This window comes from Microcaecilia unicolor, chromosome 14 (genome assembly GCF_901765095.1).
Source record: "Microcaecilia unicolor chromosome 14, aMicUni1.1, whole genome shotgun sequence".
NCBI classification, from domain to species: Eukaryota; Metazoa; Chordata; class Amphibia; order Gymnophiona; family Siphonopidae; genus Microcaecilia; species Microcaecilia unicolor.
This window is the reverse complement of record NC_044044.1, coordinates 20,865,543-20,893,161: the sequence shown is the minus strand read 5'-3', so window position 1 is coordinate 20,893,161 and position 27,619 is coordinate 20,865,543. Positions and strand designations below refer to the sequence as shown.

General features: G+C 43.4%; 1 protein-coding gene across 1 annotated transcript; it reads left to right on the top strand.

The window, feature by feature from the left end:
* Positions 1–10,542: 10,542 nt before the first annotated feature.
* LOC115458036 (NXPE family member 3-like) lies at positions 10,543–27,229 on the top strand. The gene is made up of 4 exons (XM_030187808.1): positions 10,543–11,277; positions 14,078–14,148; positions 15,223–15,435; positions 26,670–27,229. The coding sequence occupies exons 1-4, from the start codon at positions 10,556–10,558 to the stop codon at positions 27,200–27,202; spliced, it is 1,539 nt and encodes a 512-aa protein (XP_030043668.1). The 5' UTR covers positions 10,543–10,555; the 3' UTR covers positions 27,203–27,229.
* The last annotated feature ends 390 nt before the right edge of the window (positions 27,230–27,619 follow it).

Genomic DNA, 27,619 nt, shown 5'->3' with positions numbered 1-27,619 from the left:
CTGGGTAAACTTAAACTTAATCTCAAGAAGTCTGATGACCTTCAGATTGTTAATGCTGAAGTTTCCAGACGGTGCAGATTTCCCTCTTTTCAAGGACCACCTTGTGTTCCCTGAGAGTCAGTAACAGGCTTCGGAGTCCCATTAGACTCGGAATGGGATTTGGAGGATTATACAGGAGTCTTGGCCAGAAGAGCTTTTTGGAAGTTGTCTGCTGTGCTCAAGATGTACCGATTGCTGATGCGGGATTATTTTTAGAAGTGTAATTCAGGCAGTCGTGATAAACCAGCTGAATTAGCGTAATGTGCTTTTGGTTGATCTTCATTCATAAACTGCAAGTGGTCAGGACTATTTGCAGAGTCCCATGTTGTGAATGAGCTTCTTCTCTCCTGGACACAGCTCTGCTGGCTCCAGTGGATCTGAGTGAAGTTTCAAGTGTTGATTCTGTTATCAATAGAAATCAAACAAAATAAAACATGGAAAAGAAAATAAGATGATACCTTTTTTATTGGACATAACTTAATACATTTCTTGATTAGCTTTCGAAGGTTGCCCTTCTTCGTCAGATCGGAAATAAGCAAATGTGCTAGCTGACAGTGTATATAAGTGAAAACATTCAAGCATTACTATGACAGTCTGACAGGGTGGGAGGATGGGGGTGGGTCGGAGGTATGCATGGGGACAGGATGGGTGTGGATAGGTGAGGGGTGGGGTGATCAACAGAGACATACAGCTTTATGGTTTATAATGGGCTAAGAACCCCAGGTCCTTGTTAAGTCCTTTCTGTTGGGTGTTAAAATATTCAATCATTCTGACTTCAAAGGTCTTGCGTTCTTGTATGGTTTTAAAGTTACCTTTCAGTATTCTCACTGTGAAATCACTGGTACAGTGTCCTGGTTCTGTGAAGTGCTGTCCCACCGGGGTGGGGGCCCTACTGGCTGTATTGTTCATGTGATGTCTATGTAAATTGAATCTTGTCTTAAGCATTTGGCCTGTTTCTCCAATATAGCATCCTTCGTTACATTTTTTACACTGAATGATATATACCACATTGGAAGATGAGCAAGTGAAAGATCCCTTTATGTTGAATATCTTTCCTTTGTGGGTAACTGTGGGGTCCTGTGAAATATTTTGGCATAGTTTGCAACTGGATAAATTACAGGGACGTGTGCCCTTCTGTTCCTTTTCAGTCTGTGATGGAAGTTTACTTCTGATTAGCTTGTGTTTTAAGTTGGGTGGTTGTCGGAAGGCCAGTACTGGTGGGGATGGGAATATCTCTTTCAGTAATTCATCCTCCTGGAGTATAGGTTGTAGATCTCTTATGATTTTCCTCAGTTTTTCCAGCTCTGGATTGTATGTCACTACAAGCGGGATTCTGTCTGTGGATTTTTTCTTTTTGTACTGTAGCAGATTCTCCCTGGGTGTTTTGAGGGAGGAGGCAATATTCTTGGAGATTATTTTGGGGTTGTAGCCTTTCTGTTTGAAGGATTCAGTCAGGGTTTCAAGGTGTCTGTCTCTATCCTCTGGGTCCGAGCAGATACGGTGGTATCTTGTGGCTTGGCTGTAAATAATGGATCTTTTTGTATGTGAAGGGTGGAAGCTGGAGTTATGGAGGTAGCTGCATCTGTCTGTGGGTTTCTTGTATATAGATGTTTGTACACAGCCATCACTGATTGAGACTGTGGTGTCCAAAAAATTGACTTTTTCTGAGGAGTAGTCAATTTTTAATCTGATTGTAGGATGGTATGTATTGAAGGCAGAATAAAATTGTTTCAGAGTTTCTTCACCCTCCGTCCAAATCATAAAAATGTCATCGATGTACCGGTAGTATTTTAGAGGTTTGGTCTGGTGTGTATTCAGAAATGTCTCTTCCAGCTCAGCCATAAAAAGGTTGGCATATTGGGGTGCTGTCCTGGTGCCCATCGCAGTGCCCATTATTTGCAGATAGATATCATTGTTAAAGTGGAAGTAGTTGTGAGTTAAAATGAATTTGATTAATTTTGTAATAGTTTCTGGTGAGTATTGATGGTCCAGTGTGGATTTTTTTAGGAGTCTTCCACATGCAGCTATGCCATCCGCATGTGGAATGTTGCTGTATAGTGATTCTACATCCATCGTGACCAGAAGGGTGTTAGGTGGTAGTTGCTTGATATTTTTCAATTTATTCAGAAAGTCTGTGGTGTTTTGTATGAAGCTGTTAGTTTTGTGTACGAGAGGTTTCAGAATTCCCTCTATGAATCCAGATATTTCTTCCGTGAGTGTGCCAATACCTGATATGATTGGTCTGCCAGGGTTTCCTGGTTTGTGGATCTTGGGTAGCATGTAGAATGTGCCCACGGAAGGTTGATTTGGTATGAGTTTCTTCAGGTGAGGTTGCACTTGTGTAGGAAATGTTTTGATAAGGTCTTTCAGCTGTTTTGTGTAATCCTGTGTGGGGTCCTCAGTTAGTTTCCTGTAGTATTTATTGTCTGAGAGCTGTCTGTGCCCCTCTTCAATGTATTTTTGTATGTCCATAATTACCACTGCGCCTCCTTTGTCTGCGGGTTTGATGATAATGCGTTCGTTAGTTTGTAGGGTTCTTATGGCCGCTCTTTCTGGTGGAGTAAGATTGTACAAGATTCTCTTTTGTTTGTTGGAAAGTTGGGATTTCACCCTATGTCTGAAACTTTCTATGTAATTATCCAGCTTGTAGTTTTGTCCCTCCTGTGGGGTGAAATAAGTGTTCTTTTGTTTAAGACTGTATTCCGGTCTGTTTGGTGTCCCTTTATTATAGAAATTTCTTTTCCATGTTTTATTTTGTTTGATTTCTATTGATAACCTTAAGAGTGGACTAACACGGCTACCACACTCCTCTACTTAAGTGTTGATTCTGAATTTTAAAGCATTGTGGAGGATTGGGCCATCTTATTTAAAACACAGTGACGAAGTAAATGACGGTAGATAAAAGACCTGTATGGTCAATCCAGTCTTCCCGACAAGATGGCCAGAGCTGCATCTGCCATCCCATGCAGGTTACATTCCTTCCTGATTAAACATTGCATCACAAACAGGGCAGTCAGCAATTTGCCACCATGCCAGCCACAATTTTGGAAACTTGGATCGGAGAGATTTTTCTCTGCAGTGTGTACAAAACACAAGGGGGCATGTTGGGGGCAGGATTTGGATATCTTTTTTTTTTTGGCCATAATGGAACAAAGCAAAAACATCCAGGGCTAAAAGTTAAGACATTTTGATCTAGTCTACTACTGTTACTATTACTATAAATCATTTCTATAGCGCTACCAGTCATGCCTAACTCTCAAAAAAGTGACCTAAATGACAAGATGACCACTGGCGGGATTAAGGCATGATCCTCCCTGACACCCCCCCGTGATCACTGACCCCCTCCTCCCCCCCCCCCCCCCCAAAGATGTGAAAGAAACAGTCCATACCAGCCTCTATGACAGCTTCAGATGTTATGGCCAGGCCTATTACAGCAGCAAGCTGGTCCCTGGAGTAGCCTAGTGGTCGTTGCTGTGGACTAGAGAAGGGGACCCAGGCCCATATCCCACTCTAACTGTTACACTTGTGGTGGAAAGTGTGAGCCCTCCAAAAACCTACTGTACCCACATATAGATGACACCTGCGCACGAGAGGAAAAATAGACCCGGTAACATTCTGGCAACAGATATACCACAATGGATGGACAATAAGGGCAGACACAAACCAATTCCTCCTAGAATGGGACGATAGATGTAGATCAATATTAGACAACATTGCCCCAATTCAAACCAGAACCTCACACAGAAAGAGATCAACACCATGGTTCAATGAAGAACTGAAAAAACTTAAAACACAAGTTAGAAGGTTAGAACGAGCGTGGAATAAAAAGAAAGACGACCATACACTTAACACCTGGAAACAACTTCAAAGAAAATATAAATATACCATAAGACAAACCAAAAGATTATATTACAAAACTGAAATTGGACCAAACTACAAAGACACACATAAACTCTTCCAACTCGTGAACAAGCTATTAGATATCACACCAGTCACAACCAACAACAAAGATACACCAGGAGCAGACAATCTCGCGAAATACTTCAATGAGAAAATCATACAACTACGACTTAAAATACCTGTCAGCACCATTGACTACGCCAAACTCCTTGACTGTCTAGACCCAGACCCTGGTGTATACCCAGCAGACAGAACCTGGACCAACTTCGAGATATTATTGGAAGATCCCATCTCCCAAACGCTCAATAGATTTGCCAGATCTCATTGCAAATTAGATATATGCCCAAACAACCTAATGGCATCAGCTTCTCAACAATTTATAACAGATCTAACGAACCACTTGAACTATATGTTACAAAATGGACTCTTCCCGAAGGAGAAAGGAAACATTCTACTCACCCCCATACCCAAAGACGCAAAGAAAAGTGCTAGTGAACTAACCAACTACAGGCCAGTAGCATCCATTCCCTTAATAACCAAAATAACGGAAGGAATGGTGACCAAACAACTTACAAACTATTTAAACAAATTCTCAATACTACATGACTCCCAGTCAGGATTTCGGTCCAATCACAGTACTGAAACAGTACTAGTTACTCTAATGACAAAATTCAAACAAATGATCGCAACTGGCAAAAACATACTACTTCTACAATTTGACATGTCCAGCACCTTTGACATAGTTGATCATGGAATACTACTACATATCCTCGAGTACTTCGGAATTGGAGGCAACGTTCTCAATTGGTTCAAGGGGTTCCTAACCGCATGATCATATCAAGTGACATATAATTCAACTACATCAGCCACATGGACACCTGAATGCGGAGTTCCACAGGGATCCCCCCTCTCACCGACCTTATTCAACTTAATGATGATACCCTTGGCCAAACTACTATCAAACCAAAACCTCAATCCATACATATACGCAGACGACGTAACAATCTACATCCCATTTAAACAAGATTTAAAGGAAATCTCCAATGATATCAACCAAAGTCTACATATCATGCATTCATGGGCGGATGCATTTCAGCTGAAACTCAATGCAGAAAAAACCCAATGCCTAATACTCACCTCTCAACATAACACGAACAAATTCACCACCATTAACACACCAAAACTGAATCTTCCAATTTCGGACACCCTAAAAATTCTTGGAGTTACCATTGATAGACATCTAACACTTGAAAACCACGCAAAAAACACAACCAAGAAGATGTTCCACTCAATGTGGAAATTAAAAAGAGTAAGACCTTTCTTCCCAAGGACTGTCTTCCGTAACCTGGTACAATCAATGGTACTCAGTCGTCTAGACTACTGCAACGCACTCTACGCTGGCTGCAAAGAGCAAATAATCAAGAAACTTCAGACAGCCCAGAACACTGCAGCTAGACTCATATTCGGTAAAACAAAATATGAAAGTGCAAAACCCCTACGAGAAAAGCTACACTGGCTCCCACTTAAAGAACGCATCATGTTCAAAATATGTACCCTAGTCCACAAAATCATTCACGGAGATGCCCCTGCCTACATATCAGACCTGATAGACTTACCACCCAGGAATGCTAAAAAATCATCCCGCACATTCCTCAACCTTCACTTCCCTAACTGTAAAGGTCTAAAATACAAACTAATGCATGCGTCAACCTTTTCCTACCTGAGTACACAATTCTGGAACGCGCTGCCGCACAACTTAAAAACGATCTATGAACTAACAAACTTCCGCAAACTACTGAAGACCCATCTCTTTAACAAGGCATACCACAAAGATCAACAAATGTGAACTCCTCTACATTGTCTTATTATATTTGCTTGTTACACTAATATCATACTTTTTCATTATCATGTTACCCAAGATCCTTCCATAATACTAATTGTTTATCTTATTATATATTTCCACTATTCATGATGTATTGTAAGCCACATTGAGCCTGCAAAGAGGTGGGAAAATGTGGGATACAAGTACAATAAACAAACAAACAAACAAATAAATAAATAAATAAGGGCTATTATAATGGTGTACAGTTGGGTACAGAAGGTTTTTGGTGGGTTTTGGAGGGTCTCACCACAGTGGCGTAGCCAGACTGCCAATTTTGGGTGGGCCTGAACCCAAAGTGGGTGGGCACAAAATTTTCTCTCTACCCACTTCCCCCAGCAAAATTTAGTCACACTTTTCAGTGAGCTTTCAGAGGCCAAAACCTCCTGCCTCAGGTCAGTATAATGCTGTTACGGTATCCTCTCCTGACCTAAGGAAGGAAGTATTGGTCTCTGAAACTTTATTAACACCATATTACTTTATCCTAAATTAAAAATAAAATTATTTTCTTTACCTTTGTTGTATGGCCATTTACTTTTTCTCATTGTGTTGCTCCCAGTCTCTAGATTCTGCTTTCCTTCGTTTTCGCTTGACTCTTCTGCCAGGGTTTCCTGGCCATTTGTCATTTTTCTCTCCTTTTTCTTTGCTTTCTTCAATATTTTTCTGCCTGTCTCTGTGTCCAGATTTAATTCATTCTTACTATCCATTCTTTAATTTCCTTCATCTACTTATGGCTTTTCATCTTTTTCTCACCCTTGTTCTCCCCATGCCCCTTCCTCTTATTCTCCAATCTTTCCCTACTCTGTCCTCTCCCTCTTTCCATCCAGCAGCTCCCCTCTTTCTCTCCCCATCCCTCCAGTGTCTCTCCTCTTTCTTTTGCATCCAGCGTCTCCTTTTTCTCCCTACCCTTCCATCCAGTGTCTTGCCTCTTTCTCTCCTTATCCTTCCACTCATCTACCCTCTCTCCTGATCCTTCCATCTAGTGTCTCTATCTCCCCTCTCCTTCTATCCAGAGTCTATCTCTCTACCCTTTTCTGTTCAGTCTCCTCCCTCTCTCCACATCCTTCTAGTTTCTCCCCTTTCTCTCTGCATCCTTTCATCCATCTCCCCTCTTTATCTCCCTATCCTCCCATGTCCAGCAGCTCTCTTCCCTCTAGTCCCTTCTTCCTCTTCCTTCCTTGTCCAGCAGCTCTCCAACCCCTTCCTCCTCTCCCTCCCATGTCCAGCAGCTCTCTCCCTTCCCTCTAGTCCCTTCTTCCTCTTCCTCCCTTGTCCAGCAGCTCTCCAGCCCCTTCCTCCTCTCCCTCCCATGTCCAGTAGCTCTCTCCCTTCCCGCCAGTCCCTCCCATGTCCCAGCAGTTCTCCCTTCCCGTCAGTCCCTTCTTCCTCTCCCTCCCATGTCCCAGACGCTGTCTCCCTTTCCTCCAGTCCCTTCTTCCTCTCCCTCCCATGTCCCAGCAGCTCTCTCCCTTCCTACCAGTCCCTCCCATGTCCCAGCAGCTCTCCCTTCCCGTCAGTCCCTTCTTCCTCTCCCTCCCATGTCCCAGACGCTCTCTCCCTTTCCTCCAGTCCCTTCTTCCTCTCCCTCCCATGTCCCAGCAGCTCTCTCCCTTCCCTCCAGTCCCTTCTTCCTCTCCCTCCCATGTCCAGTAGCTCTCTCCCTTCCCGCCAGTCCCTCCCATGTCCCAGCAGCTCTCCCTTCCCGTCAGTCCCTTCTTCCTCTCCCTCCCATGTCCCAGACGCTCTCTCCCTTTCCTCCAGTCCCTTCCTCTCCCTCCCATGTCCCAGCAGCTCTCTCCCTTCCCTCCAGTCCCTTCTTCCTCTCCCTCCCATGTCCCAGCAGCTCTCTCCCTTCCCTCCAGTCCCTTCTTCCTCTCCCTCCCATGTCCCAGCAGCTCTCTCCCTTTCCTCCAGTCCCTTCTTCCTCTCCCTCCCATGTCCCAGCAGCTCTCTCCCTTCCCTCCAGTCCCTTCTTCCTCTCCCTCCCATGTCCAGTAGCTCTCTCCCTTCCCTCAAGTCCCTTCCTCCTCTCTCCCTCCCATGTCCCAGCAGCTCAGCCATTTTCCCTCCAGGCCCGCCCATCCACAACCTTCCCGCTGCCCTTTTGTCCCGCGGAGGCAGCGTTCAGCGTTTCCTTCCTGCCCTGTCTCCTCCCCAGGCTCCGCTGCATCGTCCCTGCAAGTGGAATCCTTCTCCTTTTCGGCCGTCGCGCTGCGCTGCCGTTCACACAGGCAGCTTCGCTCCTCCCCTACCGCGTTCATCCGGCCCTAACAGGAAGTGCATCAGAGAGGGCCAGAATGGACGCGGCAGGGAGGAGCGAAGCTGCCTGTGTGAACGGCAGCGAAGCGCGACGGCCGAAAAGGAGAAGAATTCCACTTGCAGGGACGATGCAGCGGAGCTTGGGGAAAAGACAGGGCAGGAAGGAAACGCTGAACGCTGCCTCCGAGGGACAAAAGGGCAGCGACAGCGTGTGAAGGATGGGCGGGCCTGGAGGGAAAATGGGTGGGCCTGGGCCCGTCCAGGCCCACCCGTGGCTACGCCCGTGCCTCACCATACAATATAAGGAGGTAACAGTGAGATGTGTACCTGTGACCTTTTATGTGAAGTCCACTGCAGTGTTCTCTAGGGTGCCCCACTGCTCTGCTAGGATGTTTGGTCAACCTACTAAAAATGCACCCCCCCCTCCCCCATGCATCCCAATAGCTTGTTTTTGTGGGATTTTCCCTTGGATTTTTCCCCCCGAAAATAGTCGTAAAAGATAGATAGACAAAATGTCTGCAGAGCACCCTTTGCAAAATACCAGCTTAGTGTGGATCTCATGCCTAACTTTGGACGTTAGATTTGCACCTGCTAAAACCAGTTGTAATGCTGGTGCTCAACCTAGGCTCAGAAATGACATTTTCTATAACATCAATGACTAAATTCTGGGAATGCCTGTAACCCGCCCATGCCCCTCCCATGACCACATTCCCTTTTCACCTCCCATGGCCACGCCCCCTTTTCAGCTGTGTGCCGTAAGATTTAGAAGTGGGTGTGATAGAATAGGATGCAGGGCAGATCCATGTGTAACTCCAAATGAGTGCCGATTAACACTTAATATTGGTGATTAATGGCTAATTAACTAATTAGTTTGTATGCTGTCAGGGATCCAGGTCCAAATTTAGACATCCAATTTTGGGCAACCTATATAAAATCCAGGGGATAGAACTTGTGGTGGTAGTTACCCCTCCTGCTAAATTCTAGGGTTGGGATGATCCCAATCATGGAGGTGCCAGGATAACATTCTGGAATTTGTCGTGCCAATCCCCCCTCTAATTAAATTCTAACTTGCTTTTTCATTTGATTCTGCATTTTGCTGCTCTGCTTCTATGTTATTAAATGCCCTTCCCCCGATTTACTACGGGGCTGCCGCTAGAAGTGTTGGCAGCCATTTTAGAAAAAAGCTGCTGCAATGGGCAAGAGTGAGAGGGTATCACTCCCTGCCCATCACCCCACTGGACCACCAGGGCAACAGGCAGGTCAGCCTGCTACCATTGTGGGGGCTTGCAGTTCTTGGGGGTATAAGAGGGAAGGAGGCAGGGGGATCCAGCTGGGGGGGATTCCTTGGTTTCTAGGGGGTGGGGGAGTGGGAATCCCAAATGTAGGATCCTTCATGAAATTTGGGGATGTTTGGGAGGGAAGGGGTCTTGGTGTGCTTTTGGGTGGGGGTGGAACGGAGGAGGACTAGAAAGAGGAATTCCTGATGTGCCAGGGGGGTTGCCAGGGAGGAAAGGGGATGGCAGGACATCGGACTATGACCTAGAAGTTAATCAGGCACCAGCTAATATTCAGGCCACTGCCCAGTTGACTTTACCACATAAGGATAAGTCTTTTTTTCTGTCCTGACTTCATACGGTTTCTCAGCTGGTATGCAAACTGGCTACGTTGTCATACCAACCTAATTCCGCCTCGGACAGCCAGAAACTAGCCGGTTTCAGCATGGGTGGTTAGACAGGATATTCAGCAACACTGTCCGGTTAATATACAATGATAACAGAAGATAGTAACATAGTAAATGATGGCAGATAAAGACCTGTACGGTCCATCCAGTCTGCCCAACACTTCTCCCCCCCCCCCCCCCCTCAACCCCCAGTTTTGCTCTTTTATCAGTTATTTTTCTAACACTTTTAGGCTTTTTTCTTTTTAATTTGGGTTATTCCCCTTTATTTTTTAGCTTTCCTTGAATTTAAGGCACCCAGGTTACGTCCCAGCATACATTGTGGCTGTAGCAATGGAGTAAAACCAGGAATGGATCTGTGTACCAAACCCCCCAGGTCAGTCCATCAACGGATGTGCTCAGTGCCAAATCAACACTGAGCTACTCTTAATTTTAACTTAGTGCTCTTGAGTAACCCACACATAAAACCTGATTCTTACACAATTCAAGTAACCAACCAGGACATATTTTCCTATTAAATTTATCAGTCCTTTTTGCTGCAATGTTACAGCAATATTTCCACCTTGTATCCACTTGTATGAAAGTATGAGACCACTTTAAAGGCAGATGCTAATCCAGGTGTGTAATGCAATCTAACCTTTATTCTGAAACAGGAGTACCACCTTTCTCCATGAGGTAAATACTGAGTGGAACAAGTATATGCAGTTAGCTGTGACTGTCCCAGATTGGTGCAGATGCAGATGTTCCCATGGTCTAATTTAAGCATCTTTCTCTCTTCCCAGATGTTTTCCAGATTTTTGATGGTTGAGAAGAAACTGGTATTTTACTTTCCTCCCAGGATAAATATCATGGAATATGTCCCTTCCACCACTCAGCCCCCATCCACGACAACTCCATGGGAGGATTCTGAGGAAGTGAAGATGCTGAAGGAGCTGATAGAGTGGCCAGAACCCCAGGGGACACCAAGTTTTAACTCATCCACGAGTCCTCAGAACTGTGACTATCGGATCCTGAATCCCAGGGCCAACTATTCAGTTGGAGAAACCCTGGAGCTAGTGCTAACCGCAAGAGACCACCAGAAAAGACCAAAGACTTACGGAGGAGATTACTTCCGAGCCAAACTACATTCCCCAAGGCTGAAAGCTGGTGTGACGGGGTCTGTGAAGGACCACCAGAATGGGACATACACCATCACCTTCCTGCTGCCCTGGCCTGGGGACGTGCAGGTCTCTATCCGTCTTATGTACTCTAGTGAGGCCATCCAGATCCTCAAGAGACTCAGGGAAACCAGGGCAGACAAATTCTACTTTCATGGACATTTTCAGAACCAGGGAAAGACGAAAATCACAGAATGTAATGGGTACAAGTTAAGTGGGTCATTGTGTGAGTTCATAGACCATGGTACTGGTGAAAAGTGGTACTGCATGAAACCCAAAGAACTTCCCTGCAGCTCATGGACCCACCACAGCATGGCAGGGGTGAGGACAGTCACAAGCAAAGAGGATGATGTTTATTTTGATAGGTAAATTATTATAAATATCATATATGGGGGGGGATGGGGAGAACTTTGTTATTAAACTTGCAGCAGTGCTCAGAATCTTTTAACTTGTGGTTGATCTGTTAGTGTTGTTCACCTTGGATGAAATCACTCAAAATAAAGGACAACCAAATCAAGATATTAGGCACCTTAGGCCAACTTTCAGTATCGTTTCCAACCACCACCCCCTTCACTTTTCCCTCCATAGGTCCCCCCCATCAAGAATCAGGTAGCAGTATAGACCTTCCTTCTTTGGGCCTCAGTTCACAGTTGAAGTCCAAACCTGATCCTGTCCTGAGGTCCGTGATGTGTTGTCTCCTTGCAATTGGCAACCGGCAAAATCCTGAAATGGAAAAATAGGCCTTTCCTTTTTACAAGTTGGAATCAGTGGGGTTATCAGCTGTTGGAATGCTCTCTCTCATCCTATGTAGTAAGTAGTTCTCAGATGTTTTGCAACTAAACAGAAATATACCAGAGTCTCCAGCAGAACTGCAGAGAATCGCACATATTGATAGGAATCTGGTTTCTTCAAATCCTTTCCAGGAGGTGAGTTTCTGGTACCATCTGTGCAATGATATTTCATCCTTTTTATGCAGATTCTTCTATCTAGACCCCAAAAGACTAATACGTCTTCCAGTGCTTCCAGAAAAGTAGAATGATCAATGGGTACAGACCAGTTGCAGGGATCCTGTATCTGTTTATTAACAGCTATCTCCTTGATTCAGGCAAACCTGGTTCTCTTCCATAATTTCCATAACAAGGTTAGCACATAGGATTATCTCATCTTCCACCAACCCAGTGTCCACCTGTCTCTCCACTTTATTTATTCTTGTTTGCCGTCCTGGCTTCAGTCAGAGAGTTATGTCCAAGAATTATTCTAGTATCTCTTCGAAAAGATGGCCAACAGTGTAGTTGGTTGACCAATCTTTTTCTGGTTGTGGAAGCAGTTATTGCCAGCAGAAACTGCATCAGTCAAAGAGGCAACAGCACTGAACAGGCTTCTTCTTTCCTTTAGTAGCAGACACCACTGGCTGTCTTCTTCCTGGGCATCTACATGTTGTGCCCTTCATGGTTTCCTTGCTAATAGAAAGATGGACTTCAATCTGTTGTAAATCAGAAACCCTAGTTTTCAGAATAATTTGTGTTGTCTGTTATTCTTTAGTTCTCAGCTCCCTCTGGGTAACATCTGGCCGGTACCTGATGCCATTACGATAGAGGAGCATAGGAGGCCCAGATGTCCACATGCAGTAGCTGTGATCAAGGTCAGCTTGAGAATATCTGATGCTCTAGACAAAGCTTCATCTATGTACCCCCTCCCTCCAATCCCATAGTCCAGCATCTCCCCTAACTTTCCCTATCAACCAGGTGTTCCACCATCTCCCTTTCACTTTTTTGCAACCCCCCCCCCCCCCCAAGTGTCCAGCATCGCCTCTTTCCTTTCCTTACCTTACTACAACAGGCATCCATCATCTGCACTTCTCTACCTCCACCCGAAGTGTCCAGTATCTGCCTCTCTCTTTCCCTCGCCTATTCCCCTCCCAATGGTGTCCAGAGTTCCCCCTTCCCTTCCTCATGCCTCTACTGATGCTGCTGCCACCACCCTATCTCCATTTATGCCAGACCTCAAGCCTGCCTTGAAATGAAAGTCAGTTCAGCATTGTGCCTTCAAGCCAGTCCTGTTCCCTCTGACACAAAGTTTCTGTCATAGAGGGGAGGAACGCAGCAGGTCCTGGGTGTAAGCACCTAGGTGTTCAAAGGCTTGCCATCATGTGGACAGTGGTTTGATGCTCTGCTATTATCTTTCCAATTGTGCTGGTACCGCACTGCCACTCCCTGAAATCTTCCATCCTAGGCTGACAGCTAGTTGTCCTAGTGGTATGGCTGGCCCTAGTTGTGACTCCACTGCTTTCTTTTTCTGAAGGGCCACTTTGAATGCTTCTTAAAGCAGAATGATTTTGCCACCAGACAATTTTATTTTTTATCCTTTGGTGGGCCCATCCTAGCAAGCAAATCTACAATTTTCTACCATATTTCCTGTGATGTAGAATCTACATTTCTCTTGGGCTCTGCAGCTCCATGCTCAGACCCACACTGCTTGGGATCATATTCATCTTGTGCCTTATATCACTGTAACCCGAGTCTCACCGACCAGTTCAGTTCCCCCTGATCCAGGCCACAAACAGAATCTCTCCTTTGTTTACCAGCTCTTTCCTCACTCCTCATTCAATCCTTCTCATTCAAGCTTGGGGACAGATAAAGATCTGAAAAACTGTAGGATGTTAAGTTAGGCTTATTTCTGAGTATCCTCTACCAGTCCAAGAGCCATATTGTTTTTATTCTTTCTCTCAAAAGAAGATTCGGCATACCAAGGGATTGTAATTTTATGCAAAACTTTACTGAACTCTGCAACGGTAGTAATTCCAAACTTCAATTTCTTTTGGTTTAAGAGGTTTCGGTCCATCCAACTCTATTAGTTACAGTCTTATCCACTATTCAACGGGCTCCATGCAGCCAATCAATCTCCACTAAGATTCCGTAGATCCATTCCTTGTAAACAGGATGCCCAGTACAGGACTTTAATCACATTAGTGCAGCCATGGGTTTACGTGGTCATCACCTTGGGTGAATCTCTTCATAAAGATGGTTAAGAAATCCCAAGAAATAAGTACAATAAATAAAGGTAGAGGACGTATAATTGAGTGTTATCTGTTGAGATCCCGTATGGCTGCAGTACTATAACCCTTTGAGTCATCTCTCTCCTCTCTCTGTTTCTCTTTGATACCAGGAACGTAATAGATCAACAGCTCCCATGGCAAATTCCTGTCATCCATGCCCTCGCTGGGACCAGCAGCCAAGGTAAGAATCTCAGAAACCCCCTCTGCCCTACATGTACCCTGTTTCGACAGGATCCACACTAATACACAGCTGTATGACTCAGGGAGAGGCAGTCGCCTAAGTATTTAAACTGTGGACTACGAAACTTCCCATCAGATGACGGGCAATATTTCTAAGATCTCAGGAGGCTCAATTCACCCACAGCCGTTAAGCGTTTGGGTTTTACTAAATAGTATCAGAAGTGGAAATGTTCACCAGATGTTCTTCTCTCTCTCACAAACATACAATAACATATTCACTGAAATTTGAATATGGAATGTGGAGGAGGAAGAGCCAACCACACATGCTCCATTCATGTTATTCAATCTGCCCATGGACATCTATTCACCCAAATACAAGAGAACCATTTATTTGTATCAAGGCGTCTTCAGAGTAAGATAGAGTTAGTTACCTCTGCTCCAGACAGGGAAAAGGGTATTAGAATATTTTTAGTTCAGTCCTTTTTGCAGTTGTAGATCAAGGTGAGCTACATTTGGGAGAGGTGGGCATTTTCCTAGCCACGGAGGTCTCAGAATCTAAGGGTCTCTTTATCAAACTACACCAGCGATTCCTACGGGGCATAGAGGCCAAAGAGGGTGATCGGACTTGCCCACGATCACAAGGAGCCACAGTGGGATTTGAATCCTGGCTTCTCAGCCTGCTGCTCTAACCATTAAATAGGAAAACTGCCAGAGACACAGAGCACCCTTTGCTTTCTAGGGAAGTGAGTTTCCCCAATTTTAAAATGTTTTTATGCTTCACAAAAATAAGGGGGAAAAAAACAGATGAAACCTTAGATGTCCCCCCTCCCCATTTATTGGGACTGAAGTTTGTATTAGAATTCTTTTTCTTGTATTTGTTTTGGGGGACTGTCCTCAAATGGGGTTTATTTTGCAATTTGCACATATCATGACTGTAATGAGTAATAAATCCCAATAATTAAATAAATATCCAGTAGGAGGTTCACAGTGTATGTATCTTAGTAATGGAGACGATATCAAATCTTGGTGAAAAATGATTCCTTGAAAAATTCTAATTCAATTCTGCAATTCTCAGGTGAGCCACTGCTACCCCTTTGCACACCGGGGCTGCTGATCCCAAATCCATCTGGATTCTATTATGACGACATCTGGACATCCCGGGTCTGTTCTAGTAAGAAATTCCCTGAACCATCCAACATCACCAAGTGCCTGAATGGGAAAGTAGTGTACATGTTTGGAGACTCGACCCTGAGGCAGTGGTGGGAGTACCTTGAGAGTTTTGTTCCATGTAAGTCAATAATTCCATCTCATTTCTCTCAGTAATAATAATTACCTCCTCCTCCCGTGATAGCAAACGGCAACAACATACTACTGTTACAACATACTACTGTTACAATTTGACATGTCAAGCGCATTCGATATGGTTGACCATGGAATTTTATTACACATCCTCGAATACTTCGGAATCGGAGGTAACGTTCTCAGATGGTTCAAGGGTTTCCTAACCACCCGCTCATATCAAGTGGCATCAAACTCGACTACATCAACCACATTGGCACCTGAATGCGGAGTTCCACAAGGATCCCCCTCTCTCACCGACCATATTCAACCTAATGATGACACCCTTGGCTAAGCTACTATCGAATCAGAATCTAAACCCATATATATATGCCAATAATGTAACAATCTTTATCCCATTCAAATGCGATCTGAGAGAAATTTCCGACAAAATCAACCAAAGCCTACACGTAATGAACTCCTAGGCAGATGCATTTCGACTGAAACTAAATGCTGAAAAAACCCAATGCCTAGTTCTCACCTCACAATACAACAAAAAGGAATTCACCACCATCAACACACCTAATCTAAGTCTACCAGTCTCAGACACCCTAAAAATCCTTGGAGTCACCATTGATCGACACCTAACACTTGAGAATCATGCAAAAAACATAACTAAAAAGATGTTCCACTCAATGTGGAAACTAAAAAGAGTCAGACCATTTTTCCCAAGGAATGTCTTCCGCTACCTGGTACAATCACTGGTACTTAGTCATCTGGACTATTGCAACTCACTCTATGCCGGCTGCAAAGAGCAAATACTCAAAAAACTCCAGACAGCCCAGAACACGGCAGCCAGACTTATATTCGGCAGACCAAAATACGAAAGCGCAACACCCCTTCGCGAAAAACTACACTGGCTCCCACTCAAAGAATGCATCACGTTCAAACTCTGTACCTTGGTCCATAAAATCATCCATGGTGACGCCCCAGCCTACATGTCAGACCTAATAGAACTACCACCCAGAAATGCAAAAAAGTCCTCCCGCACATTTCTCAACCTTCATCCTCCCAAATGTAAAGGCTTGAAATACAAATCAATGCATGCATCAACCTTTTCATATACAAGCACACAGCTCTGGAACACACTACCACGTAACCTGAAAATGGTCTACGAAATGACCAGTTTCCGCAAACTCCTGAAAACAAAATATATCATAAAGAACAACACGAGTAACTCTACATTCTTTAAGATATCCATGAACGTTCTCTAATGTCTTTTGCTTTCACATTATCATGTACCTAATGTCTATGACTTTAATACTATCATGTATCTCACCATCATGCACCCAAAACTTCTGCCATCACAAATGTATACTCTTTTCTATTTCCAGTTTCCACAATGAATTGTAGAGGAGTGTGGTAGCCGTGTTAGTCCACTCTTAAGGTTATCAATAGAAATCAAACAAAATAAAACATGGAAAAGAAAATAAGATGATACCTTTTTTATTGAACATAACTTAATACATTTCTTGATTAGCTTTCGAAGGTTGCCCTTCTTTGTCAGATCGGAAATAAGCAAATGTGCTAGCTGACAGTGTATATAAGTGAAAACATTCAAGCATTACTATGACAGTCTGACAGGGTGGGAGGATGGGGGTGGGTCGGAGGTATGCATGGGGACAGGATGGGTGTGGATAGGTGAGGGGTGGGGTGATCAACAGAGACATACAGCTTTATGGTTTATAATGGGCTAGGAACCCCAGGTCCTTGTTAAGTCCTTTCTGTTGGGTGTTAAAATATTCAATCATTCTGACTTCAAAGGTCTTATGTTCTTCTATGGTTTTAAAGTTACCTTTCAGTATTCTCACTGTGAAATCACTGGTACAGTGTCCTGGTTCTGTGAAGTGCTGTCCCACCGGGGTGGGGGCCCTACTGGCTGTATTGTTCATGTGATGTCTATGTAAATTGAATCTTGTCTTAAGCATCTGGCCTGTTTCTCCAATATAGCATCCTTCGTTACATTTTTTAAACTGAATGATATATACCACATTGGAAGATGAGCAAGTGAAAGATCCCTTTATGTTGAATATCTTTCCTTTGTGGATAACTGTGGGGTCCTGTGAAATATTTTCGCATAGTTTGCAACTGGATAAATTTAGATACAGATGGTTGAAGTCTTAATGACTGAGGAAGAGCATATTGGGTGAGACCAGAGCCAGGGCCAACCTTAGGGCTGGAAGGACAGGCAAGCAAGGCATCAGATTTCCATTCACATAAACATCCAGACCACACCGTGAAATAACCTTTACTGCACTGTCAATTGGTGAAACACAGGAATATTGAAAAGAACAAAAAAGTCCATTCGAACACCAGCGTATTTATAGTGGATATCCATCTGTCTTGCTCACACGTCTTAAAATGTTAAGGCTATTCAGATAGTTATTATCACAGTTCAGTAAAATGTCACACTTGAACAAGCTGATGGTGGTCACACATGTTCATTAACAGATACCTTTGCTGCTTTAGCCTGGTACGGTGAAAGATGTTACTCTTATTTTCTTAAATTTTCCTCCATCTTGCGGTTTAGATCCGCGGGATGCACAAGGTCCACATGATCCACGTTTTACCCAAACCCCCATAAACTTGGGATCCCACAGAAGTGGTGTATGGGCTGCCTGGGTGGTAAGCTAAGTGTCCTGAAAATCTCCTTCCTCCTTCCCAAATGAGACTACACAGGGTGAGAAGGGTCACCACACCCCCTCACTAGAGCAAACCAGTACTGGGGTTCAGATCTGTCACTTGCCTCAGCCTCTGAATCCTTGCTCTCGCAAATGCCGTGAATGTCTAACCAGTTGGGTATAGACAGGCTGATTCTCTCTTTCTCATCGGGGCCAGCTGCTGGCGTTGGCAGGAATGGGGCTGTCTGTTAACAGGTATGGTCAGTAGTGGGAGAGCTTCCAAAGACAAATTTTTGGCAGCAAAGTCAGAGTTTAAATCTTACTAGCAAACACCCTTTCAGAAGGTCCAACTCCTCCCTGTTTCTAGGCTCCCTTCCAGAGAAACTGCTCTAATCCTGGATCTGGGCACTAGAACAGGTCTAGGAATCAAACAGGAAAAAAACCAGCCAGTCAGAAGTGCAGCCTACAGACCCTCCGTCTGCAGATGGCTAAAAAACAAAGCAAAGCCACCATCCATTCATTCGTATGGGCTGACAGAAAAATATGGCCGCCAGCCACCAGCTACATACAGACACTGATGCTCTGTTAGGAGCAGAAAGGGGAGAAATACAGCCATATACCGTATATTTTCCCTTACTGTTGCATATACATATTAAGGTCACTTCTCATACATCTTTCGGCACAAATCCCATACCATTTTCCTTCCTCTGAACTGCTTCAAATCTTTTATGTCTGTTCCATTCACAGCTAAGATTTTAATTCCTCCTGAATTCTTAAGTTGTTCTGGATTTTCAAAATTTCTATAGAAGAAACTAGCAGTCATAGTGGAAACTTTTGAACCAGTGTCAATCAAACATCTAGCCTTGACACCACCAATGATCACTGGCAGAGCCAGGCAACTTCCGACAGCTCTTTCTTTATATGTCTCCCAGTCTGATTCAGATTCTTGCCCTTCCACTGTACAGGATTCTTAGCAGAACTCTCCTTAGGCTCTCCAGTACTTACTAGAAATTTTGAACTAGGACCTGGTTTTTCATGATCAGTTTCTCTCCTATACTCTGGACGGTTGAACCTCCTCTCACTTAAGCAATTCCATGCTATATGTCCGGATTCTTGACATCGGATGCAGACAATGTCACTCCCACCACCTCTAGCGGGTGTTCTTCTAATTCTATCATTCCTGGGTGATCTCATTACCCGATATTCATTTGGTCGCCTGTTATTGGAATACATAGGTCTTCGAGAATTGTAAGAAATCTCCCCAGAATTTTCTCTCAAATTTCTCCACTCAGGTTCCCATCTACTTCGTCCAGGTCTCTCATTCTCTAACCTGTAACTCGACCATTCTTCTTGTTTCTTTTCAAGCTGGCCAATCCGTCTGGTTATCTCATTAAGTGACATATCTTCCCTGACACCACTCATATTTCTTTCAGAAAATGCAAGGTTCCTTTTTCCCATCTCCAACCTTCCACGTTGAAGATTAGTGGTTTTTTTCTTCTTCCGCCCACTTTATAGCAATTTGCATCAATTCTTCAAATGACCATTGTCGATTTTCTTCAAATTTTTCTTCCACTACCTTTCAAACAAAATCATCTTTCAAACCAAGTATAAACTGTTCTTTTAAGGTTACGTCTGGGTCTCCAATCTTATGTGGATTTCTATTAGTAACAGCAGCCAATTTTTCTTGTAACTGATACGCGTAATGTCATAGATTCTCCATCCCTTTGTCTCCTAGCATAGAATTCATTCACACGAACTCCCAAAGGGACTTTAATCTCCATATACATATATTAGTATTTCAAATAACATTTCTAAATCAGCATCTGTTCTGGGTAAAGAATATTTTATGGCTTCCTTAGCTTGTCCCTTCACAATTGATCTTCAGGTGGAATTCTCAAAATTTTTAGAGCTGATCTGACACTATCGATCCAGTCTTCCACTGTCAGGTCACCTGATTTAGTAGGAAACCCAAAGAAATCTGGGATAGTTTTGTTGCTAGAAATCACTACTGTGTTTACAATCGGTTGAGGTGATTGTGGTTGCTGCATCTGTTTTCTCACTAATTGCTCCACCATTGTTCTGAGTTCTTCCATTTGTGATTGCATTTCTCCCACTCTTTCTTCAGCCATTCCCCTTCTTCTTCTGTGAATGGGTTCTAGTGTTGAAACAAGGACCTGTCCCCGCCACAAACCAGAGGAAAGATTTTGCAAATTCACCTGCCAAACAATTATTAATGCAGTGCACACAAAATTTCCCTTTTATACTTTTTGGGTCAAGAATTCTGAAAATTCTTTGAATAGAACGCTCAGAATCCTGCCACAAGACTGCGACAATTTACGACACCCGCCCTGCTTGTGAACTTCCCACAGGTCAATTATCTCTCTGGTTTGTAGTCGTGTGAGCCGAGGTTCACTGTGTTCAGTTCACAAGGGACAAAGGGAACATAAACAAAACATCATCCTGGAAATAGGTGCTACCGGATGAATACATTAAAGTTATGGGTAATTATTATGAAAAGAATCAACTTAATTCACATACTTACACCACACAAATTCTGGGTTTCTATAATAATTTATTTATTAAAGTGCAAATTTTGTAGGAATATTGCACTCAAATTTTAAAATAACTATTTAAAATTGTTCGACACTTCAATATAATAGATATGTTAAATATTATAAATAGCTACAACCCCTACTGGATCCAGTATTACACTCTACAATATGTTTTCTTTTTAATAGGAATCACCAAAATTCTAAATAACTTTACATGACAATCAGTAAGTTTAGCATAAATTTCCTTAATAAACTTTTACGTAGCAAATTTTAATTTCCTTTTCTCCCATAGGAATTCCCTTTTTGGTAAGTATTAATTTTATAATACTCCGGACCAGTTTTATAGTCGAGGAATAATTAAACCTATTTTAATTATTTTTTTTTTCTTTCCTCCTTTCTCAGTTTCTCAGTTCCTTGAGATAAGTATAAGTTTATGGAGTAAAAGCAAATTTTCACTCTATTAATTTCAGAGTTCCATTAAGGTGTCTTCTCTTCAGTACTTAGCTGATTTTCCTGCTTTCTTGTCCACTGGAACCATTCATCTGTCTTGGTTGATCTTCACTTGACCTTCTTCCTAAACTTATTCTATAAAGAAAATAACAGGAGAGATTCTACCTCCCTGTGGTTTGAGCATCTATATGTGAGCCTGCCTGTCGCTGGCACCTGGACTGTATTCTACTAGAAACGAAATAAAATAAAGTAAATTTCCTTTGTCTACGTTCCTGACTTATTTTATTTAACTTTTAATTTTTATTTATCACATTTTTCAAGTACATACAAGTATTTCAAACTTGTTAAGAAAGTTGGTTAATTAAGATTTAACATCATAGGAAATAATCATAGTTATATATTTCTACAATGAAACCAACATAAGTCCACATGGAGAGTTCAAAATAAGCATTACGTTTAAGAATAAAGAACATATACTTAAACAGAGTAAACGGGCGTGTGCTTGATCCTATATATACTATCTCAAGCATCGTTAATTATTGGAGATTCTACTCCAACTACCCTTCTAGTTGTAATAAATGACTAAAGTTGGGAGGGATCATAAAACACAAATTTCTCAGAGTGATAGTTAACAAGACATTTGCACGGAAATTTAAGAAAAAAGGTTGCTCCTAATTGGATCGTTTCTTGTTTCTTTTGAAGAAATCTTTTTCGACGTGCTTGCGTTTCCCTCGATACATCCGGATAGACAGAGATTTTTAATCCCTTAAAAAGTTTTTCTCGGTTTTTATAAAACATTTTTAGTATCCAAACTTTATCCAGCGATAAAGCCACCGTCGCTACCAAAGTAGCTGGTATAGTTTGTTCAATATCTGAGGTTTCTAAGTTTTATTTAATTTTTACTAACTAAAGAGAGCAGAAGAGCAGTTCTTCTTCACAGGGTTTGCTAAAATGGAGAACATTCAAAACATTCACACTCACAGTCTCACCTGGAATACACACAGCCACAAGAGATTGGGTTTCAGTTACTTTCTACTCTGATTTCCTAACCAGGTAATTTAATTATCTGTCATGTACAGAATTTAAGCATTACCCTATTTAACTCAAATATGCCTTCTCTTTGTAACCCAACAAATATCCCTCAGAAATCATATCATATCAATTCCTCAGCTCGAAACCTTGGGGTCATCTTTGACTCTTCTCTCGCCTTCTCTGCTCATATCCAGCAGATCGCCAAGACCTGTTGTTTCTTTCTTTACAACATCCGTAAAATCCGCCCCTTTCTTTCCCAGCACTCTACCAAAACCCTCATCCACACCCTTGTCACCTCTCGTTTAGTCTACTGCAATCTGCTTCTTGCTGGCCTCCCACTTAGTCACCTCTCCCCTCTCCAATCGGTTCAAAACTCTGCTGCCCGTCTCGTCTTCCACCAGGGTCGCTTTACTCATACTACCCCTCTCCTCAAGTCGCTTCACTGGCTCCCTATCCGTTTTCGCATCCTGTTCAAACTTCTTCTACTAACCTATAAATGTACTCACTCTGCTGCCCCCCCAGTATCTCTCCACACTCGTCCTTCCCTACACCCCTTCCCGTGCACTCCGCTCCATGGATAAATCCTTCTTATCTGTTCCCTTCTCCGCTAGTGCCAACTCCAGACTTCGCGCCTTTTGTCTCGCTGCACCCTACGCCTGGAATAAACTTCCTGAGCCCCTACGTCTTGCCCCATCCTTGGCCACCTTTAAATCTAGACTGAAAGCCCACCTCTTTAACATTGCTTTTGACTCGTAACCACTCGCTTCCACCTACCCTCCTCTCCTCCTTTCCGTACACATTAATTGATTTGATTTGCTTACTTTATTTTTTGTCTATTAGATTGTAAGATCTTTGAACAGGGACTGTCTTTCTTCTATGTTTGTGCAGCGCTGCATACGCCTTGTAGCGCTATAAAAATGCTAAATAGTAGTAGTAGTAATTCCCCATGTTCATTACACAGCCCTAGAAAATCATGGGATATTTCTGCTCATTAACACTTACCCAATAAAGTTCCCCTTAAACAGTGCTCTCTTATTCTCCCCTCCTTTTTAAATAATATCAATATAATTAAAATAATCTAAAGAGCCCAACCTTCTTCCCAGAAGCAGGGAAATCAGTTTCCTTTTACCAAACCTCTGAAACCCTCAGTACTTTCAGTTATAGTGATCTCAATCACTCTTTTGATATTTCATGCAAATTCTATCAAATCCTTTCATCAAGCACCTCTCACACACAAACAGAAAAGGAAAACAGGTCTTCTCTCATCAGGATCTTCTGTTGCTCTCCCTCAACTGTCACTAAGCAGATCTCTAACGACAGTAGTGCAGCCAATCAGGAATCTCTATTTGAGACCATATTTCCATACAGAAATTCCATCAGGTATTTTAAGATAAAAACAATATATAAACCCTTCGTTTTGGACTTAAACTTCACAATTTAGGTCACAGCCATGGCCTAATGTTTATTCTCTAAAAATTCCCAAGAAAATTGAACCTTAAATGCCCAAACTAGAACCCTTCAAAAACGGACTAATTTGCATGCCAGCTAAGCTTCAGTAACCTTATAGCAAGCAAGTACAAGTATCTAGCACCTAACTTCCACCAGTAAAACCCATGCAAATTATTTTAAAATGTAATTTCAATACTTTTAAGCTTGCAAGTGTCAGTGCAGGTCTCCATCAACACTACTGCGCATGCGTCCAAATTCGCGCCGTTTTACAGTTACTGTGGCAACAAAAGACGCCTCCAGACCTCCCCCTTTATTTCCCAGGCTCCCTCGGGTAAATTTAATTGTAAATTCATCACATGCACGCTTTTCGCGCATGCGCGATTATATTCAGCCTTTGCTTTTGGCCGCCATCTTTATTTTTGTATCTGTCCTTTTAAAGGGTTATAACAAACTTCCCCACAATGTTTTTAATTAATTATTAGTAACTGGATGATCTCCTATGTTCCATTTTGCAAACGGGGCCATCGGTAGACAACGGAGCATCACTCCTCCATGACTGGCATCATCAATGACGTCATTACGCACCCGCACATCGCGAACCCAATTCCAGCAGTTTCCTACTTCCCCATATTACCCACTCTTCTCAGCTGGTCTAAACCACCTCTCCTTTATCGTAAAATGACCCAGAACATCGCAAATCATGGGAAAAATGCGACCCCCATGCGGACACTGTCCCTGGACACAGAAACATCCCAGTGTCTCCCCACAGCTCCCAGGTAAAGAGGTAAAAACATTTACTGGTTACAGAAGGAACGGATTTCATGGAATCTTAGCAGAGATTGAGTGGTGACGCCGGTAATGTTTTTAATTATAAAGGCTGCTCTATCCCCTCCCAATTAGCATGAACCAGCCATTCTGAACCGGGAGGGGTAACAGAAACCAATGCTAATTAAACAGGATATGAGAAAGTACATAAGTAATGCCCTACTGGGAAAAGACCAAAAGTTCATCGAGCCCGGCATCCTGTCCCTGACAGCGGCCAATCCAGGTCAAGGGCATCTGGCAAGCTACCCAAACGTACAAACGTTCTATACATGTTATTCCCGTAATTGTGGATTTTTCCCAAGTCCATTTAGTAGCGGTCTATGGACTTGTCCTTTAGGAAACCGTCCAACCCCTTTTAAAACTCTGCCAAGTATTTTCGTTTTATTTGCTTACCAATTACAAATTCAATATTTTCTCATGAGAGAATTATACAGCAACATAACTAGATGTTAGTCTGTGTTCATCTCCAACATATTCTTCTTAGAGGATAGTTTATATACCTATTTCACACAATAGTTCCTTCTTCTGCAAGATTGTCTTTCTCAGAGCTTATCTGATTTCCAGGGATCTGGTTCTTTTAAGCTGTTAAGGCAACATTCTTTTGCTGCTTGTCTGCCCCCTAAAGGTACCATAAATTCCAGGGACCATAATTTCCAGAGCTGTACAGATTTTTCAATCTCTAACCTTTTTAACCCTATTCCATAATGCATAACTTGTACTCATAATTTCTTCAAGTAAATAACCCCAGACTATTTTAGAGGTGCAAAAAAGCCTTATATAATTATCCCAGTGTGTCTTACTAACCAGTACAGCTCTTATCTTTACAGCCTATAAACATAAACATAGTAGATGACGGCAGAAAAAGACCTGCACGGTCCATCCAGTCTGCCCAAGAAGATACATTCATATGTGCTACTTTTTTATTTGTACTGTCCTCTTCAAGGCACAGACCGTATAAGTCTGGCCAGACCTATCCCCGCCTCCCAACCACCAACCCTGCCTCCCACCACCAGCTCTGGCACAGACTGTATAAGTCTGCCCAGCACTATCCCCGCCTCCCAACCACCAACCCCGCCTCCCACCACCGGCTCTGGCACAGACCGTATAAATCTGCCCAGCACTATCCCTGCCTCCCACCACCAGCTCTGGCACAGACCGTGTAAGTCTGCCCAGCACTATCCCTGCCTCCCACCACCGGCTCTGGCACAGACCATATAAGTCTGCCCAGCACTATCCCCGCCTCCCAACCACCAACCCCGCCTCCCACCACCAGCTCTGGCACAGACTGTATAAGTCTGCCCAGCACTATCCTCGCCTCCCAACTACCAGTCCCGCCTCCCACCACCAGCTCTAGCACAGACCGTGTAAGTCTGCCCAGCACTATCCCTGCCTCCCACCACCAGCTCTGGCACAGACCGTATAAGTCTGCCCAGCACTATCCTCGCCTCCCAACTACCAGTCCCGCCTCCCACCACCAGCTCTGGCACAGACCATGTAAGACTGCCCAGCACTATCCCCGCCGCCCAACCACTAGCCCCGGCACAGACCGTATAAGTCTGCCCAGCACTAGTCCCGCCTCCCAACCACCAGCCCCGGCACAGACCGTATAAGTCTGCCCAGCACTAGCCCCGCCTCCCAACCGTGCAGCAAAATGTGTCTTCCTCTAATTAGAACTTTCTTTGTTCTCACATACAGTGGGGTTGAATCGTTGTCTAGATTTGAGCTCTGGGTACTGTCCAGCGGCACAGTTTTATGTAAAGGTTCACAATTCAATTATTATTTAAAATAAATCTATGAAAAATAAAGGAAGGAAACCTCAGCTCCACCTGCCTTGTGGTTTGGGGTTTTCTAAAAATTGCTCTGTGGGAATTAAAGGGGTCCTTTTACTAAGGTGTGCTGAAAAATGGCTTGCAGTAGTATAGGCGCGGGGTTTTAGGCGCGTGCCAATCCATTTTACAGCGCGCCTGTGAAAAAGGCCTCTTTTTGGGGGCCAAAAATGGACATGCGGCAAAATCAAAATTGCTGCTTGTCCATTTTGCATATGAGACCTTACCGCCAGCCACTGACCTAGCGGTAAAGAATCCAGACGTGTTTTTTTTTTTGCTCCTGTTACCCCCAATTTTTTTTTTTTTTGTATATGTGCATCTCAGAACTGACCTCTGATCCATTTCTCAGGCCTTGTTCACCTATACTGACGAGCTTTGCTCTAAGTCTGTACTACTGATAGTAACCCGGGTTAACTCTTTCTTTTACAGCTCTAAAGAGTATTGATTTACATGTGCCACATGGAGTAGGCCCTTTACTAGCCACAGACCCAGAAAACAAGTACCTAGTTCAGTGGAGGGCTCACGGAAGACCATTGAGAATGGAAAAGACCATGGTAGCCGACGTCCACTACATAGCAAACGACATTGATGGGATTGGCGGTGGACCTCAAGTGGTGATTGTCGTCAGCATCTTGTCCCATTTCGCCTCTATGCCTGTGGAAATGTACATACGACGGGTGGAGATCATCCGTAGGGCGGTGGTGGATCTCTTGTACAGGAGCCCTCAGACCACTGTTATCATCAAGTCGGCAAACACAGGACGCAAACGTGTTGACATCAATGACTGGCTGTGCCTGCAGCTGGACATCATCTTAAGAAGGATGTTCTCAGGGATCCCAGTGGCCATCGTTGACGCATGGCAGATGACATCCTGCCATTACCTGACCGAAGACATCCACCCCGGGAGGATAATTATTCAGAATGAAATAGACATTTTTCTCTCTTTTATCTGTCCCCACTAAGTCAGGCTCCTGAGGGCATGCCCCGGGTTTTCTTCTTCTTCTGTTAACCAATTTGACTTGCTGTGCAATTAATTGCAACTACTTGACTCATCATGATCTTCTCTATGCCACCCAGTCTGGTTTTAGAATAAATCACAGCACGGAAACAGTGATTGGCTCTTTGGTAGCCCAAGGGAAAAGATTGTTCAGTAGTGGTCAATGTGCCTTCATTTTAAAATTCGACCTCTCCAGTACCTTTGGCCTGGTTGATGGGCAGATCATGATTAATATATTACATCAATGTGGCATCCAGGACAAGGCATTTTATTGGTTACAGGACTTTTTAATCAACCATAGTTATTTGTTTAAAAAGATGGGAAATTATCCGATAAATGGAGGGCATCGAGCAGAGTTCCACAGGGTTCTTCTCTCTCCCCA

What these genes read in the sequence shown, in the direction of transcription:
- LOC115458036 (XM_030187808.1), top strand. Translation starts at nt 10,556, where the DNA reads ATGGTTGAGAAGAAACTGGTATTTTACTTTCCTCCCAGGATAAATATC. An exon ending in GATGATGTTTATTTTGATAG is followed by an intron (nt 11,278 to 14,077) that starts GTAAATTATTAT and finishes CTTTGATACCAG; the next exon opens with GAACGTAATAGATCAACAGC. An exon ending in CCTTGAGAGTTTTGTTCCAT is followed by an intron (nt 15,436 to 26,669) that starts GTAAGTCAATAA and finishes TTTCTTTTACAG; the next exon opens with CTCTAAAGAGTATTGATTTA.